The sequence below is a fragment of the Drosophila biarmipes genome, chromosome 3R (assembly GCF_025231255.1).
Source record: "Drosophila biarmipes strain raj3 chromosome 3R, RU_DBia_V1.1, whole genome shotgun sequence".
In the NCBI taxonomy this organism is placed as follows: domain Eukaryota; kingdom Metazoa; phylum Arthropoda; class Insecta; order Diptera; family Drosophilidae; genus Drosophila; species Drosophila biarmipes.
The window spans coordinates 28,867,150-28,879,598 of NC_066616.1; the positions used below are offsets into that span (position 1 = coordinate 28,867,150).

General features: G+C 41.7%; 5 protein-coding genes across 5 annotated transcripts; 4 read left to right on the plus strand and 1 right to left on the minus strand.

The window, feature by feature from the left end:
• The first annotated feature begins 4 nt into the window (after positions 1 to 4).
• Positions 5 to 4,191, plus strand: LOC127011541 (synapsin). Its single transcript, XM_050888762.1, has 5 exons — positions 5 to 25; positions 161 to 378; positions 742 to 838; positions 2,475 to 2,642; positions 3,757 to 4,191. Exons 1-5 carry the CDS (start codon positions 5 to 7, stop codon positions 4,189 to 4,191), a joined length of 939 nt encoding a protein of 312 aa, XP_050744719.1.
• A 431-nt stretch (positions 4,192 to 4,622) lies between these two features.
• On the plus strand, positions 4,623 to 9,060 carry LOC127011616 (synapsin-like). The gene is made up of 2 exons (XM_050889422.1): positions 4,623 to 5,209; positions 6,393 to 9,060. Exons 1-2 carry the CDS (start codon positions 4,633 to 4,635, stop codon positions 6,755 to 6,757), a joined length of 942 nt encoding a protein of 313 aa, XP_050745379.1. The 5' UTR covers positions 4,623 to 4,632; the 3' UTR covers positions 6,758 to 9,060.
• Positions 9,061 to 9,337: 277 nt separating this feature from the next.
• Positions 9,338 to 10,571, plus strand: LOC108025206 (uncharacterized). The gene is made up of 3 exons (XM_017095538.3): positions 9,338 to 9,668; positions 9,729 to 10,033; positions 10,383 to 10,571. Exons 1-3 carry the CDS (start codon positions 9,375 to 9,377, stop codon positions 10,498 to 10,500), a joined length of 717 nt encoding a protein of 238 aa, XP_016951027.1. The 5' UTR covers positions 9,338 to 9,374; the 3' UTR covers positions 10,501 to 10,571.
• LOC108025204 (multiple coagulation factor deficiency protein 2 homolog) lies at positions 10,523 to 11,582 on the minus strand. Its single transcript, XM_017095536.3, has 4 exons — positions 11,349 to 11,582; positions 11,200 to 11,287; positions 10,997 to 11,138; positions 10,523 to 10,881 (listed from the first exon to the last, which is right to left on the minus strand). Exons 1-4 carry the CDS (start codon positions 11,504 to 11,506, stop codon positions 10,754 to 10,756), a joined length of 516 nt encoding a protein of 171 aa, XP_016951025.1. The 5' UTR covers positions 11,507 to 11,582; the 3' UTR covers positions 10,523 to 10,753.
• An 89-nt stretch (positions 11,583 to 11,671) lies between these two features.
• On the plus strand, positions 11,672 to 12,438 carry LOC108025205 (piercer of microtubule wall 1 protein). Its single transcript, XM_017095537.3, has 2 exons — positions 11,672 to 11,953; positions 12,021 to 12,438. The coding sequence occupies exons 1-2, from the start codon at positions 11,815 to 11,817 to the stop codon at positions 12,224 to 12,226; spliced, it is 345 nt and encodes a 114-aa protein (XP_016951026.1). The 5' UTR covers positions 11,672 to 11,814; the 3' UTR covers positions 12,227 to 12,438.
• Positions 12,439 to 12,449: the final 11 nt, after the last annotated feature.

Consider the following 12,449-nt stretch of genomic DNA (forward strand, 5'->3'; position numbering starts at 1 on the left):
ATTTATGTTAGGCATAATTTTTAAAGTATCTTAAAGATAAAGTATCTTAAAGATAAAGTATCTTAAAGATGAATAGGTTCTATTTCTTCAAGAAAAATTTAAAAAAATATTTTTTTGAATATATTAATTAATTGTCGTTTTTTTCTCCTTGCACTTGCAGTTCCAATTCACCAAGTTCCCCAGCGTGCTGAAGGCTGGTCACTGCCACGGCGGCGTGGCCACCGCCCGCCTGGAGAACCAGAGCGCCCTGCAAGACGCCGCCGGCCTGGTGAGCGGTGCCGGCAACGACTCGCATTGTTATTGCACCATCGAGCCCTATATCGATGCCAAGTTCAGCGTGCACATCCAGAAGATTGGCAACAACTACAAGGCATTTATGTAAGTGACCGCAGACTGCAGCTAAAACCGAAAGCTGAAACCGCAATGGCACATGGGTGGCTAAGGGGTTGCGGGTTCCGCGGGGTCGAGTGGTCTGATGATCCCACAGCCTGGCTGATGGCCTGACCTTGCAACTGTCAGCAGACGGCAGACAAAAGCGACCGCTCGCAATTGGCAATTATCCTACCAAGTGCAGCGGCAAGAGTTCATTGTTTGGCTGGCCTGCCGAAATGAAATGAAATGGGGTGCCGGTGAATGGGTTCAAAGACCTCTGGATCTCTCCCCAAACGCATTATCTACGCCTTTTTAGCCGCTTAATTTATTACGCTTATGCCTTGCTCAACCGCTTTCGCTCTTTAACAGGCGCAAATCCATCACCGGCAATTGGAAGACCAATCAGGGATCCGCCATGCTGGAGCAAATCACTTTAACCGAGAAGTACAAAAGCTGGGTGGATGAGGTAAGTCGTCGGACGCGGTATGGGACACTAAATCAAAAGGGGAAATAAAGTTGTAAGGAGCAGCTGACTTTCCTTTTTTAAAATATTAGGGATATTTTTAAAGCTTTTAAAATTATTTACGAACTTACAGGAGTATAAAATTCTTTGCTATGTGTATTAAATAGGAGACAATTAGAAAATATAATATTAGGGCATTTCGAGACCGAATTCATTCCAGCCTATTAACAAGGCCCCAGAAACCCGCTCACACTACCGTTAGTGCCTCGAATTCTCGGCGAATTCATGGAAATCTGGCTCAGCTTGGCTTAGCCCAGTTGAGTTCGGCTCGCATTTATCAAACTTGGCCAATCAATATGGCCAAGGAAAATCGCTTTAAATTATTTGCGGCATTTTGGGTGCACAAATTTGATTTCGGCTGCTTTTCCGACTTCCCCGAGGGGTTGGCCAAAGGAGGGCCGACTTGGAACCAATACCAGAAATCATATTGCACTGTCGTCAGACGACCGAGTTTGCAGTGCCCTCGAGCGGCGGCACAACTTTAATGAGAGCTCATGAATATGCAAATGGCAAAACGGTTAAACGGATTTAGCCGCCAATGAGCCATGGGGTAACTGTAGTTTGCACTTAAACGTTTTTTAGACAGCCTCCTCATAATTGCCGAATGAGGTGCGAGCATTTCGAGACATGGGAAATCCATCAGATGCGGCATTTTATCAATGCGAATGCTCAGCCCGATTTCCTTTGCGTCTCGAGTGACTCACCCAATCAGCCAATGGCACTGCATATGTGCATTAATTAATGGCAGTTTGCTCAAGTGCCAATCATTAGATAAGGCGGCAGCAGTTTTTAGTTACATCTGGAGAAAAATGAGGAGATAAAAATGTTTATCTTTTGGTGAAAACGTGACCACTTTATGTATTTCCCTATCACAAATTACTTAAAATGTAAATTTAAATGCGAAATATTTTCTAAAATGTTTAGTTTAATAAAGAACTTATTTAGTTTAAGTGAATATATAAAAATAGGGAAAGTTCATCCAGTATTTTCCTATGCATTTTTTGTAATATTGAAGAAAATATTGAAGCGTATATTTGTAGGGTGTAGTGCGATTATTAGACTTCACTCTTCAGGTATTTAAATCAAAATGTTGACCTAAGTTATTGTCATAAATTCATCAGATCTGTTAGAAACAAGTCGTATTATTAGTATACTTTTACTAACTATCCAGCTTAATAGTTTTTCAAGAGCATTATACATGTTTCCTTAAAATTTATATTTCCAGTCCTGTCATAAACCCGTCAGATCTGTTAGGAACTTGTCGTATCAATAATATATGATAGCGAAGATAAATGTCGGTATGCAGTTTATTAGTTTCCCCAAGTGCAAGATAAAGTGGGTGGGCCGTTGACGACGTCAGCGGAATTCTAGGCAAGTCGGAATCAGCATTGGCATTAGCTTTAGCGTTAGCTTTAATCAAAACAAACTGTGTGTGTAATTAAAACCGGCACTGCCAACCGGCGGAAACCCACGCAGAAATGTTTGAGCCGATTCCCGTCTGGCTGCAAATGGAATCGAAAACACATTTTAGGGTCACGATGACTCAATCGCAATTCTAATCGTTCCGTATCCATTTCAGATATCGGAGCTCTTTGGCGGCATGGAAGTGTGTGGTCTCTCCGTGGTGGTGGCCAAAGATGGACGCGAGTACATCATCAGCGCCTGCGACAGCACATTCGCCCTCATCGGGGACACCCAGGAGGAGGACCGCCGGCAGATAGCCGATCTGGTATCGGGACGCATGCAGGTGCGCATTTTTTTGCTGTATATAACATTTAATTTATGAATTCCTATTTTTAATATATGATTTATGATATAGCACCAGTAATTTGAGTTATAAGTAACTTTAATTAAAAAATATTTAAATTCTGTTAATATTTTTTATGAATATACTCTACTTAAAAAATATATAATATATATAAAAAAAATAAAATATTATATATATATATATATAATACGTTCTATATTTAATAAATTTCTATAATGACGTTATAAGTAGAAAACTTTGATAGAAATTCAAAAAAAATATAGCGGAGAGTTGGCTTACGTTACTAGGAAAACAAAATTGTGATACAAATATTATATGGTGTATAATAGGAGTGCTAAGTATTTCATAGGAAATTTAAGTCTAAGCTTTATTATTCACTCCAATTTAAGAAAAAAGAAAGCATAAAAAATGAATCACTTTATAAATAAAACATAGAAATGTTTTTATCCGCAACCTACTTTACATTTCTAAGAAAATAGAAATGTCGGAATATAGAAAAACAAAAAATTCGAATAAACACTAGTTAAAAAACCAATTGAATTGCTAACTATTTTATAGGAAATCTAAATCTAAGCTTTGTTATTATCTTTATTTTAAGAAAAATAAAAGCAAAAAATTACTATTTTATATTATGACTATACACTTCTGCGAATATAAAAATGGTTATTTACAAAATTCGGAATTACAACAAATTAGTTTAATATTTTTATGTACATACAATTTGAAATACACCACTTTTGCGAAAATAGAAATGTTAAACATTTCGGAATTCGAAGTTACAAAAAATGTAATATAAATGCAATTTTAAACACCAATTGAATAAGTATTTCTTTAAAAAATCTTGTTTTTTTTCTAAGAATTCCTATCTGTATTTTATAACTACACCATTATGCGGAAGTAGAAATTTTAAATTTTCTTTTTTTTAAATACCAAATATGCGATAGAAATGTTTTTGGAAAACACCGAATAGATGGTTATGTTTAATTTTGGAACTCGGAAATACAACAAATGCGAAAAAAATTGTATCTGTTATATAGCTAGCTGACTTTAAATGTTTAATGAAGTTTTTTAATCCCCTTTATTATCATTTCAGAACGTGTGCCGTCCCAGCATGGCGCAGACGGGACCGGGCAAGCTGCCCTCCCGATCCTCGGTCTCCTCGCGGGCGGAGAGTCCCACGGACGAGGGCATGGCGCCCACTCCGCCGCTCCCAGCCGGCCCACGACCGGCTCCCATGGGCGGACCACCACCCATTCCGGAGCGCACCTCGCCGGCGGTGGGCTCCATTGGGCGGCTGAGCAGCCGCAGCAGCATCTCAGAGCTGCCAGAGGAGCCCTCCTCCTCGGGACCCAGCACAGTGGGCGGAGTGCGCCGCGATTCGCAGACCTCGCAGTCGTCGACCATCTCCTCCTCGGTGTCGCGAGTGGGCCAGAGGCCGCCGCAGACCCAGAGCTCCGTGGTGGAGGACGCCGAGGACACCATGAAGAACCTGAGGAAGACGTTTGCGGGGATCTTTGGTGACATGTAGGAAATCGCTAATAAGAAGCGCGGCAGAACGGCCAGCGAGACGAGCAGCGGCAGCGGGCCGGGCAGTGTGCCCAGCAGCGCGGGACCGGGGACGGGTAGCGGTAGCGGATTCACTGGCTCCTTCCTCGGCAAGCAGTTCTCGTTCGCCGGCGGCAAGGGAGGCGTAACCGGTGGCGAGGGAGGCATCATCTCCACCCAGCCCACCCAGCGTCCCAGCGAGGAGCCCCCAGCCATCCCGGCGACGGCCAGCTCAGCCGTCCGGCCGGAGAGCAGCGTTTCGATTAGCGGTACTACAAATACGGATACAGAAAGAGCCGGCGCCGGTGGCTACCAGCCGGTGACCAACTACGAGCAACAGGAGCGGGTCAATCCCTTCGACAAGGAGCCCAACAAGTCGGGCAGTGCGGCCAGCATACACACCACCACCTCCTCCTCCTCCTCGATGTCCTCGTCATCCATCTCCTCGCGGATCAATCGCAATGGCAATGCCATCAAATCGCCGCCTCCACCGTCGGGTCCACCACCACCGCCGCCCACAAATGTGATGGCCTCGGTGGGTGGCAGCAATGCCAATAGTTCCAGTGGCTACAGGAACAGCTTCAGCAGCTCCCTGAGCAAGGACAAGACCAGTTATGGGAACTACGGCAGCACCACCTCGGTGGAGACCATCACGCGGATGGACACGAACACCACGAACACAGGGGCCACGGCCACGGAGGCGGGCGAGGCCAGTGGCATCACGGCCATCACCAATATCAGCAATAGTGCCGGGATAGCGGCCCCGGCTCCTGGTACTGGTACCATTACCACCTCGGTGACCACCAACGACTGGCGATCGGCCATCGGCATGCGATCGGCCAGTGTCTACAGTGCTCCGGCTGCCGTGACCACCGTGCTGCCCGGAGACACCTCCGGCTACGATTCCAATTCGATTGCCTCGCAGGGCGAGGAGGGCCTCAACAATCCCAGCGATCTGCCCTCGTACACCCGACCCTCGTACTCGCGATCCGAGAGCAATGGTAATTATCTAGCCGTGGGCGTGCTACTGGTCAGCCTCACCCTGCGCAAGACCTAGGGATCCCTATATTACCATATATCATGCCATTTAATCTCATCATTATCGTACTAATTCAGCTACACCCCATATATACATACTTAATCATGTATGATTCATATTACTGGTATAATAGAGACCAACTAAATGTAATCGATTAACTAACCCTAGCCATGTAGGCAGCCGTGTCAAAGTGTTAGCCAAAAGCGGGAAGAGTAGGAGTTGTGTTTCCTTAGCCTAACTGTTTTGATTTTCCTAGCCAAGCTCAGTGAGTAAGCCAAATATTACGTATACGACTTGTGGGCCGCCCAAGTGTTTGTAAGTCTCAGCCATGATAAAAAAAAAAGTACAAAACGCTTGCCTGCACACACACACACCACACAGTACAGTACAACATTACAAAAGACTTACAACAGGAAACGTACAGTACACACTCGCTAGAGTGCACCGCAAACCTGAGTTCAGTTCCGGCTTTTTGGGCACGCAAAGAGAAACAAGAGAAAACTCTAAGATACAATCCAGAAAAAAACCATTTAAAAACACCACAAGAGTACTAAAGCTTTTAGAACATACAAAATTCGTTAGTATTATTAATGCAACCCCTTTTTTTAGTTTTAGCGTGTGTGTGTGCGTATTGCAGTAAATGCAGAGTTATCAAAAGATGAGCCACGGAAAACTGTTATCAAGTACTTGGGTCCTAAAGTCGCTCAAGCATCAGAATCGCAATATTCGAAATCTTCATTGTCATTCACTCACATATTGATAAAGCTTGTTTTTGGTAACGCTCATTTTGCTCATCCTCCCATCACCAAAAGTCAAGTATCAGATGTACAAAAGATTATCGAAATATAAAGTCAAATCAAAAGATGTTAAAACATCTTAATTTTGGTGAAGCACTTAAGCATCTTTCGACATTTATTAATGTTGAGATCTTCCAAAATATAGAATGTTATGCAGTTCTGTCTGTAATATAAAGCAATTTATTTGTAAAACTCATTCTTGTGATCGTCTTTTGTACACTTAGAATTACAGCTCCATTGGCTCACGTAGTGCTAAAGATAAGTGCTAATATCCGCACCCACGCCAAATTGATGTGCACTTGTCTTCGATTGAAATGACCCCCTATTAAACTACAATCGTTTTTACAGCTTCCAAGCACTCGGACCTCGATGTCATCTTCGGGGACAGCAAGACCACCCCGGCCTCCTATGGAAATGGCAAATACACCCGGGCCGCAGGATCCATCTCGGATGCAGATATGATTTTCGGGGGACCGCCCTCCAACTACAAAAGCGATCGCTTCGGGGCCGCCAAGAGCATGAGCATGAGTTCCAGTGGAATGGGTTCCGGAAACGGAAGTGGCATGGGTTCCGGAAGCTACAAGATCTACGAGGGCATCCAGAATGCGGCATTCAGCGACTTTAGCGACTCGGGCAGTATGAGCAGCATTGGCTCGCACACCAAGCGCTGGAGTGCCAGCAAGGAGGAGGAGGACGAACTGGACTTGAAGTGAATCCAGAGGAAATTCCAAAGTAGAACTTTCACCTAGAAACCATTCACACACATTAACACACTCATACGAGCAAACTATGGAAATCTATCTATTTTCTGCCTCTGAAGTTTCCTGGTTTCATGGGAAAAACAATACACTAAGCATATACTCACTCACTACAAGCCATAATCATTGGGTTACTATCGTTTCAAACCACCTTGATCGAAACACTTTCCTTTCGTTTGCCATGAACACACAAAGAACAGGCGAGGAAGCAGCAGAAAATGCTAAGTAGACACTGTAGTACACTACTAATATATAATTATAACCACCAATGCAACAACAATAATGCAAAGCCCATTAGATGTGTGCAATGAAAAACGTCGCCGATGACTTGACTGGTTTTGCAGCATGATAAAGTACATATAAAGAACGAGGAACCTATTTAATTACCATACTTAAAAACATTTTGAAACATTTTCCAAAGCAACAAAATTATATATTAAATATATATATTATTGAGAAAAATATTGAATTATATACCAGACATATTAAACCAATTGAGAGTTGATGACACAAAAAGTATTCGCTAGCATATATTACGTGTTAACCTGCTATCGAATCAATGGGATAAACTTTTAAATAAATCAAATATTAATGAATCTGTTATAAACCAACATGAGACACATATGAAATCCTAAAAACTATATAAAATAAAAGACAATATGCGCAAAGTATAACAAACAACCAAACGTTTAATACTAACATATACGCGATCTAATTATAATGGATAAATCGGTTAACGAACTATATGTATTCGGAAATTACTATGAGCAAATGTTACATACGAAACACACAAAAAACACACGAGAACAAAGCTACTCACACACAAAGTAAATGTTTATTACCACAAATATTATGATTATTATTATGATGTATTAGCAGTTAATGTTTACCAACAAGACGGGCCTGCTTCAGGGGCTTCGAAATGTATGGAAAGATATGGAAATGGAGAGTACCAAGCACGACAAGCAATGTTAAACTAGGCTGAACCAACTGGACAACAATAACGAACCAAACATATTCGAAAATCTAGCGATCCCATGCGATCCACATAAATTTACACGGCTTAGTCGGTACACGAATGTCGAGGAAAGAGCGGATAGAGGGTTTGGAGGCAATGATACTGACGAATATTTAGATAATATACACCAGAAGATATTTATTAATGTTGCAAGCGACAACAACAACGAAGTCATATTATGCATTCGAATACTAAACAATAGCTTCAATTGGTTGGGACTATGATTTAGCCACAGGTGTTTTGATAAATGTTTTTTGTTACGCACAGGTTTAAGCATTATTTAGAGCCATAGACAATTTTACATATGTTATATTTGAGGTAATAGTTACATTTCACTTGGGTTGTTCTCTCTTTTATCGACTAATTGCATTAGAGAATTTTAAACACTGTTATAGGCGGAGAATTATAACACGAGAATACTTGAAAACTTGTTAGTTTTGCAACTCTCTTCGATTTTAGTAGAATCTGCATTCGGAAATGCTACAAATATTTTAATCTAAACAAATTTACAACTATACAATTGAATAACATTTGTTTTTGGGCCAACGGGCTCGGTTACTTTATTCTATATCATCCTATCATCTATATCTACATCTACAAATATATATAAAATATGTATGTAATTATAAGTGAATCTTTGGCTACAAGTACTTTTTCGTAATCGTAAACATCATCATTTTACCCGAACTGGCACATATTCACGGAATGTTTTATAAACATATATTTATAACGACAAAATGTAGAACAGAAAGTACATGGTTAAATGCAGGCATCATTCGAGGAATTCGACAAACGTTCATATATCATGGCACTAGAACCACAACTCACTCAACCCATCCCCCATAACAATATCGTGCATCAAATGAACAGAAAGTGCTGAATACATAAATCGAGAGGGAAACTCAAAGGAAATACTCAAGCATATAGCGTATAACTTACACGACTTCTAATCTGTTGCAAAATATACCAAATAAATACTCGTATTATTGTGAAAGTATAGCAAGAAATATGTACTTATATGTTGTCTGTAATTGATTCAACTCCCAGTCTACCCCAATAAATCCCGAAAAAAATAAAACCAAGGGAGACCCACTCATTCGGTACTCACAAATTTACTGCAAATCTATATATATATATACTACGAATTATTCCAATGAAAAGCGGCAATTGCAATGGCTAAGAAACCGAAAAACAAAACCAAAGTAACAATAAATGAGTTGATGATTGATACAAAAGCAAAGACACAAATTGTTTTCCACTCGACGCACAATTTCGCGTGCGTTTACCTGCGGAATTGAGTTGGCATTGACATTAGGGGATTTTTCGGGCGGAAAAACGTCGGCTGCGTTTTCCGGCTAATGACACCAGGAAAAACACTCTCGCTCTCGCGCTGCGCTTTTCCAGTGCAACGAGGCCTGCAGCCTAATCTCCTCCTCCCAAGTATTGCCTACCTGTAAGACCATAAAAACCAGGCACTTCCCAGGGCCCAGGCTAGTCATCATTTGCGGTACATTCGATACAGACAGATTTAAAGACGAGCAAGCGATCTTCGAGATGCCACAACCAGGCGGGGATTACCTCATCATCGTCACATCTTTCTTGGTTTTGATCTGTTTCCCAGATCTTGCCCAGGCAGCCAGTTATCACTTGGAAAACTATGACCTGGATATGGATAGTGGCGGCATATCGAACTCCAGCAGCGAAGAGGAGTTCTATGGAGGAGTTACCTCCCTGGAAAGACCCATTTCCTGGCTGAGAAGTGCGAGCAACATGATCGGCACTCCAGCTGGCCATGTGGTCATCCAGGTGGCCAAGGAGCTGCTGCATCGCTCAGCCGGAAACAGTCAAGTGGGTCGAGGATAAAGGGCTTCACTTATTTATTTTTTTAATTTTATATTTCCACCTTAGGTTCTAAGTCTGAACCTCACCAATCTTCTGATCATCTTACTGCTCAAAGTCCTGATCTTCTCGGCTGGAATGCTGGGGGCAGGCCACTGGAGTGCCTATGGTTATGGCCATGGTCGCTCGAGTGATAGTAACTATGGTTTGAGTATTACTTCTGGTGATGATTACCTAATAACTGGATTTCTGGCCGCCCAAGGAGCTGGCAGAGATGAGTGTCTGTATGCTGCATCCTGTGCCTGCCCAGCGGCCGCCTATGAATACGCGAAGGCAGGACGTTCTCTTCTGGGAGCCATTGAATTGTTCCAAGGGTGAGTTAATGCAGCTTTAAATGTATATCTTTTCAGAACCTCATCAAGAAAAAAGTTGGTTATAAGAACTGAAAAGCCTATTAAATAATATAAGCATAATACCAAAAATTCATAAAATATACTTCACGATTTATTCATTAGATCTTTATTTTTTATAAATTATTAAACCGTTCCTCCAAGTGCAAATTCTCTATTTAAATTTAGATTAAAATAACAAGATATGATTTTTGAACATTTTACAATTCAAAGAAACTATATTAGCTTAGAAAACTGTATAAAAATTGTACTAAGAACTTAAGGTATCTTTAAATGGTAAAAAATTTATTAATCTCTTCCAACTCATCCTTAGTGTGCCGCTGGAGAAACCGCGCTACACCGATCTCATTGTTCTAATGGAGCGAGCCGCCCACGATGGCTTCCAGGGAAAGGTCTGCAACACCGCCCAGACCTGTGACGGGTTGCTTTAGAGTTAACCAATCGACAACACTATTTATGTATCTATTTAAATGTATATTAAATCATTAGGTTGTAGTACAAACGAGGTGCAGTCTAGAGCTTGGTTTTCTGCTTGTGGTGTACAGTCTCAAATGGTTCAGCATGAAAATCAGATTATTTGCTAAGTATTTTAACTATGCTATGTCTATTATTGTGTCTACTTCGGCTGTTTTTTGTGTGCTTCGAGGACTGAGGACTGCTAATCGGTATGTTCGAGGGATAGGATTAGCGCAGGATGTTCCGGTCCACATTCAGTTGCTCCTTGCCACCGGTTATGGCCTTCACAAACTCGGGATAATGCAGCAGACCATCGTTGTTGTCATCCGCAATCAGCAAAAACTTGTCAATGGCCTCTGTAAAAATAAAAAAAATATATTATAATGAATAAATTAAAAATACTAAATATAACATCTGCTGTGATGAATTTTTCAGTTCGCAATAGTTTTCCCTAGATAGGAGCAATCGTACCTATAAAGTGTTCCAGCTCATCAGTGGCATTTTGTAGGTACTCATCCCGCTCGTTGTTTTTAAAATAGCCATAGTTGTGATGCATGGCGGACTGAATCATCTCGAGTCCATCGAGTGCATTATTATTGTCATTGTCATGGGCCTAGAATAAACACAAACATTAATAGAAGGCTTTCATAGCCTCATAGCCTCTCATGACCTACCTTGAACATGTAGAATATTTTCTCCTCTTCGCTCAGATCCTCCAGATTGGCCTGCACACCCATATCCCTCAGATCATCATCTATGCGACTGAAATACACAAATATTTATAGAATTTTAACTACATTTTCCTTACTCCCCCTCCACTCACTGCTCCTCATGGGTGAGATGCTGGTCCACTCTCCTGGTCTCGCCCCTTGGATGATGTGGACCCCGCTTGACCGCCAGGGTTCCATCGAAGTTCTGGCTAAAGCTGGCTATGCAGATGATGAAGTTCAGCAGGTTGGATAGGTTGCACATCCTATACATTGTAGAGCGATTTTTGCAGGAAACTGTTGTGTGTTGAGTTCGGTTTTTGTGTATTTTCTGCGGGGTGGGTTGGCCAGGCCACAACTGTCAACTGACGGCTGTCAACGTGGTTAACCCTGCGCAGGCGCTGAGCTTTGCGATTTTGTGGCATGTTAACCCTGTCAAAATTCAAACATAGCAACCTCTTTGGCAGTTGTCCCGTTGGTTCAATAGCTCCAGGCACTATTATAAGTTGGGAGACCCCGAGCACACCGTCGCGTTAAATATTTATTAAAATTTCCATCAGTTAAGAGAGATTTCGAGAAAAAATGTGCGAACAGTACTGCGATAAGTTTGAGACCTTCAATCCGGAGGTTGAGTTTGCCAAGTTCCAGAAACGCAAACCCATCGTGAGGACGGCCCAGCTCTACGAGAATCTGCACAAGCGGGAGGATATCAAGTGTCCCTGTGAGTTTGAGGATCTCATTACCCATAATATTTTATTTTTATTTTTATATATTTCCATACCTACCAGACAGCTTCAAGGGCTATGGCGTGGAGACGGACTCCAACACCATGTACCGCACTTGCAACTCGGAATACGGTTACTATGCCCCCAATGCCTATACCATCCCCAAGCGTTTCTATCCACTACCCCAGAATTTCTCCAACGAAGTCGTTCGCTTCGGCATGTATCGCAATTTCTCCCTCAACACCCACATGGATCGCACCTTCTATTAAGACCTGGCTTAAAATCAAACCACTCTCGAATTGTTTTAATCTTTATAAACAATTTTACGGATTTCTAAGCCATTTTAAAATTTTATTCCGGTCAACAAGTGATGCCTCTTTCGCCGTACATTTGCCCTATTAAGCAACCTTAAGCAAATCTATCAATAACAAATTTCAAAATGTAAAAAGCAAAAAAAAATATATAACATTTTATAAAATCACCCGAACGTGA

Excerpts from the sequence above, each read along its gene's own strand:
- LOC127011541 (XM_050888762.1), top strand. The coding sequence starts at position 5 with ATGTTAGGCATAATTTTTAAA. Across the intron at positions 379-741 it reads AACAACTACAAGGCATTTAT|GCGCAAATCCATCACCGGCA; the intron begins GTAAGTGACCGC and ends GCTCTTTAACAG. Across the intron at positions 839-2,474 it reads ACAAAAGCTGGGTGGATGAG|ATATCGGAGCTCTTTGGCGG; the intron begins GTAAGTCGTCGG and ends TATCCATTTCAG.
- LOC127011616 (XM_050889422.1), top strand. The coding sequence starts at position 4,633 with ATGTCCTCGTCATCCATCTCCTCGCGGATCAATCGCAATGGCAATGCC. Across the intron at positions 5,210-6,392 it reads CTCGCGATCCGAGAGCAATG|CTTCCAAGCACTCGGACCTC; the intron begins GTAATTATCTAG and ends TCGTTTTTACAG.
- LOC108025206 (XM_017095538.3), top strand. The coding sequence starts at position 9,375 with ATGCCACAACCAGGCGGGGATTACCTCATCATCGTCACATCTTTCTTG. Across the intron at positions 9,669-9,728 it reads GCTCAGCCGGAAACAGTCAA|GTTCTAAGTCTGAACCTCAC; the intron begins GTGGGTCGAGGA and ends TTTCCACCTTAG. Across the intron at positions 10,034-10,382 it reads GCCATTGAATTGTTCCAAGG|TGTGCCGCTGGAGAAACCGC; the intron begins GTGAGTTAATGC and ends ACTCATCCTTAG.
- LOC108025204 (XM_017095536.3), bottom strand. The coding sequence starts at position 11,506 with ATGTATAGGATGTGCAACCTATCCAACCTGCTGAACTTCATCATCTGC. Across the intron at positions 11,139-11,199 it reads AAATATTCTACATGTTCAAG|GCCCATGACAATGACAATAA; the intron begins GTAGGTCATGAG and ends TGTTTATTCTAG. Across the intron at positions 10,882-10,996 it reads TGAGCTGGAACACTTTATAG|AGGCCATTGACAAGTTTTTG; the intron begins GTACGATTGCTC and ends TTATTTTTACAG.
- LOC108025205 (XM_017095537.3), top strand. The coding sequence starts at position 11,815 with ATGTGCGAACAGTACTGCGATAAGTTTGAGACCTTCAATCCGGAGGTT. Across the intron at positions 11,954-12,020 it reads GGAGGATATCAAGTGTCCCT|ACAGCTTCAAGGGCTATGGC; the intron begins GTGAGTTTGAGG and ends CATACCTACCAG.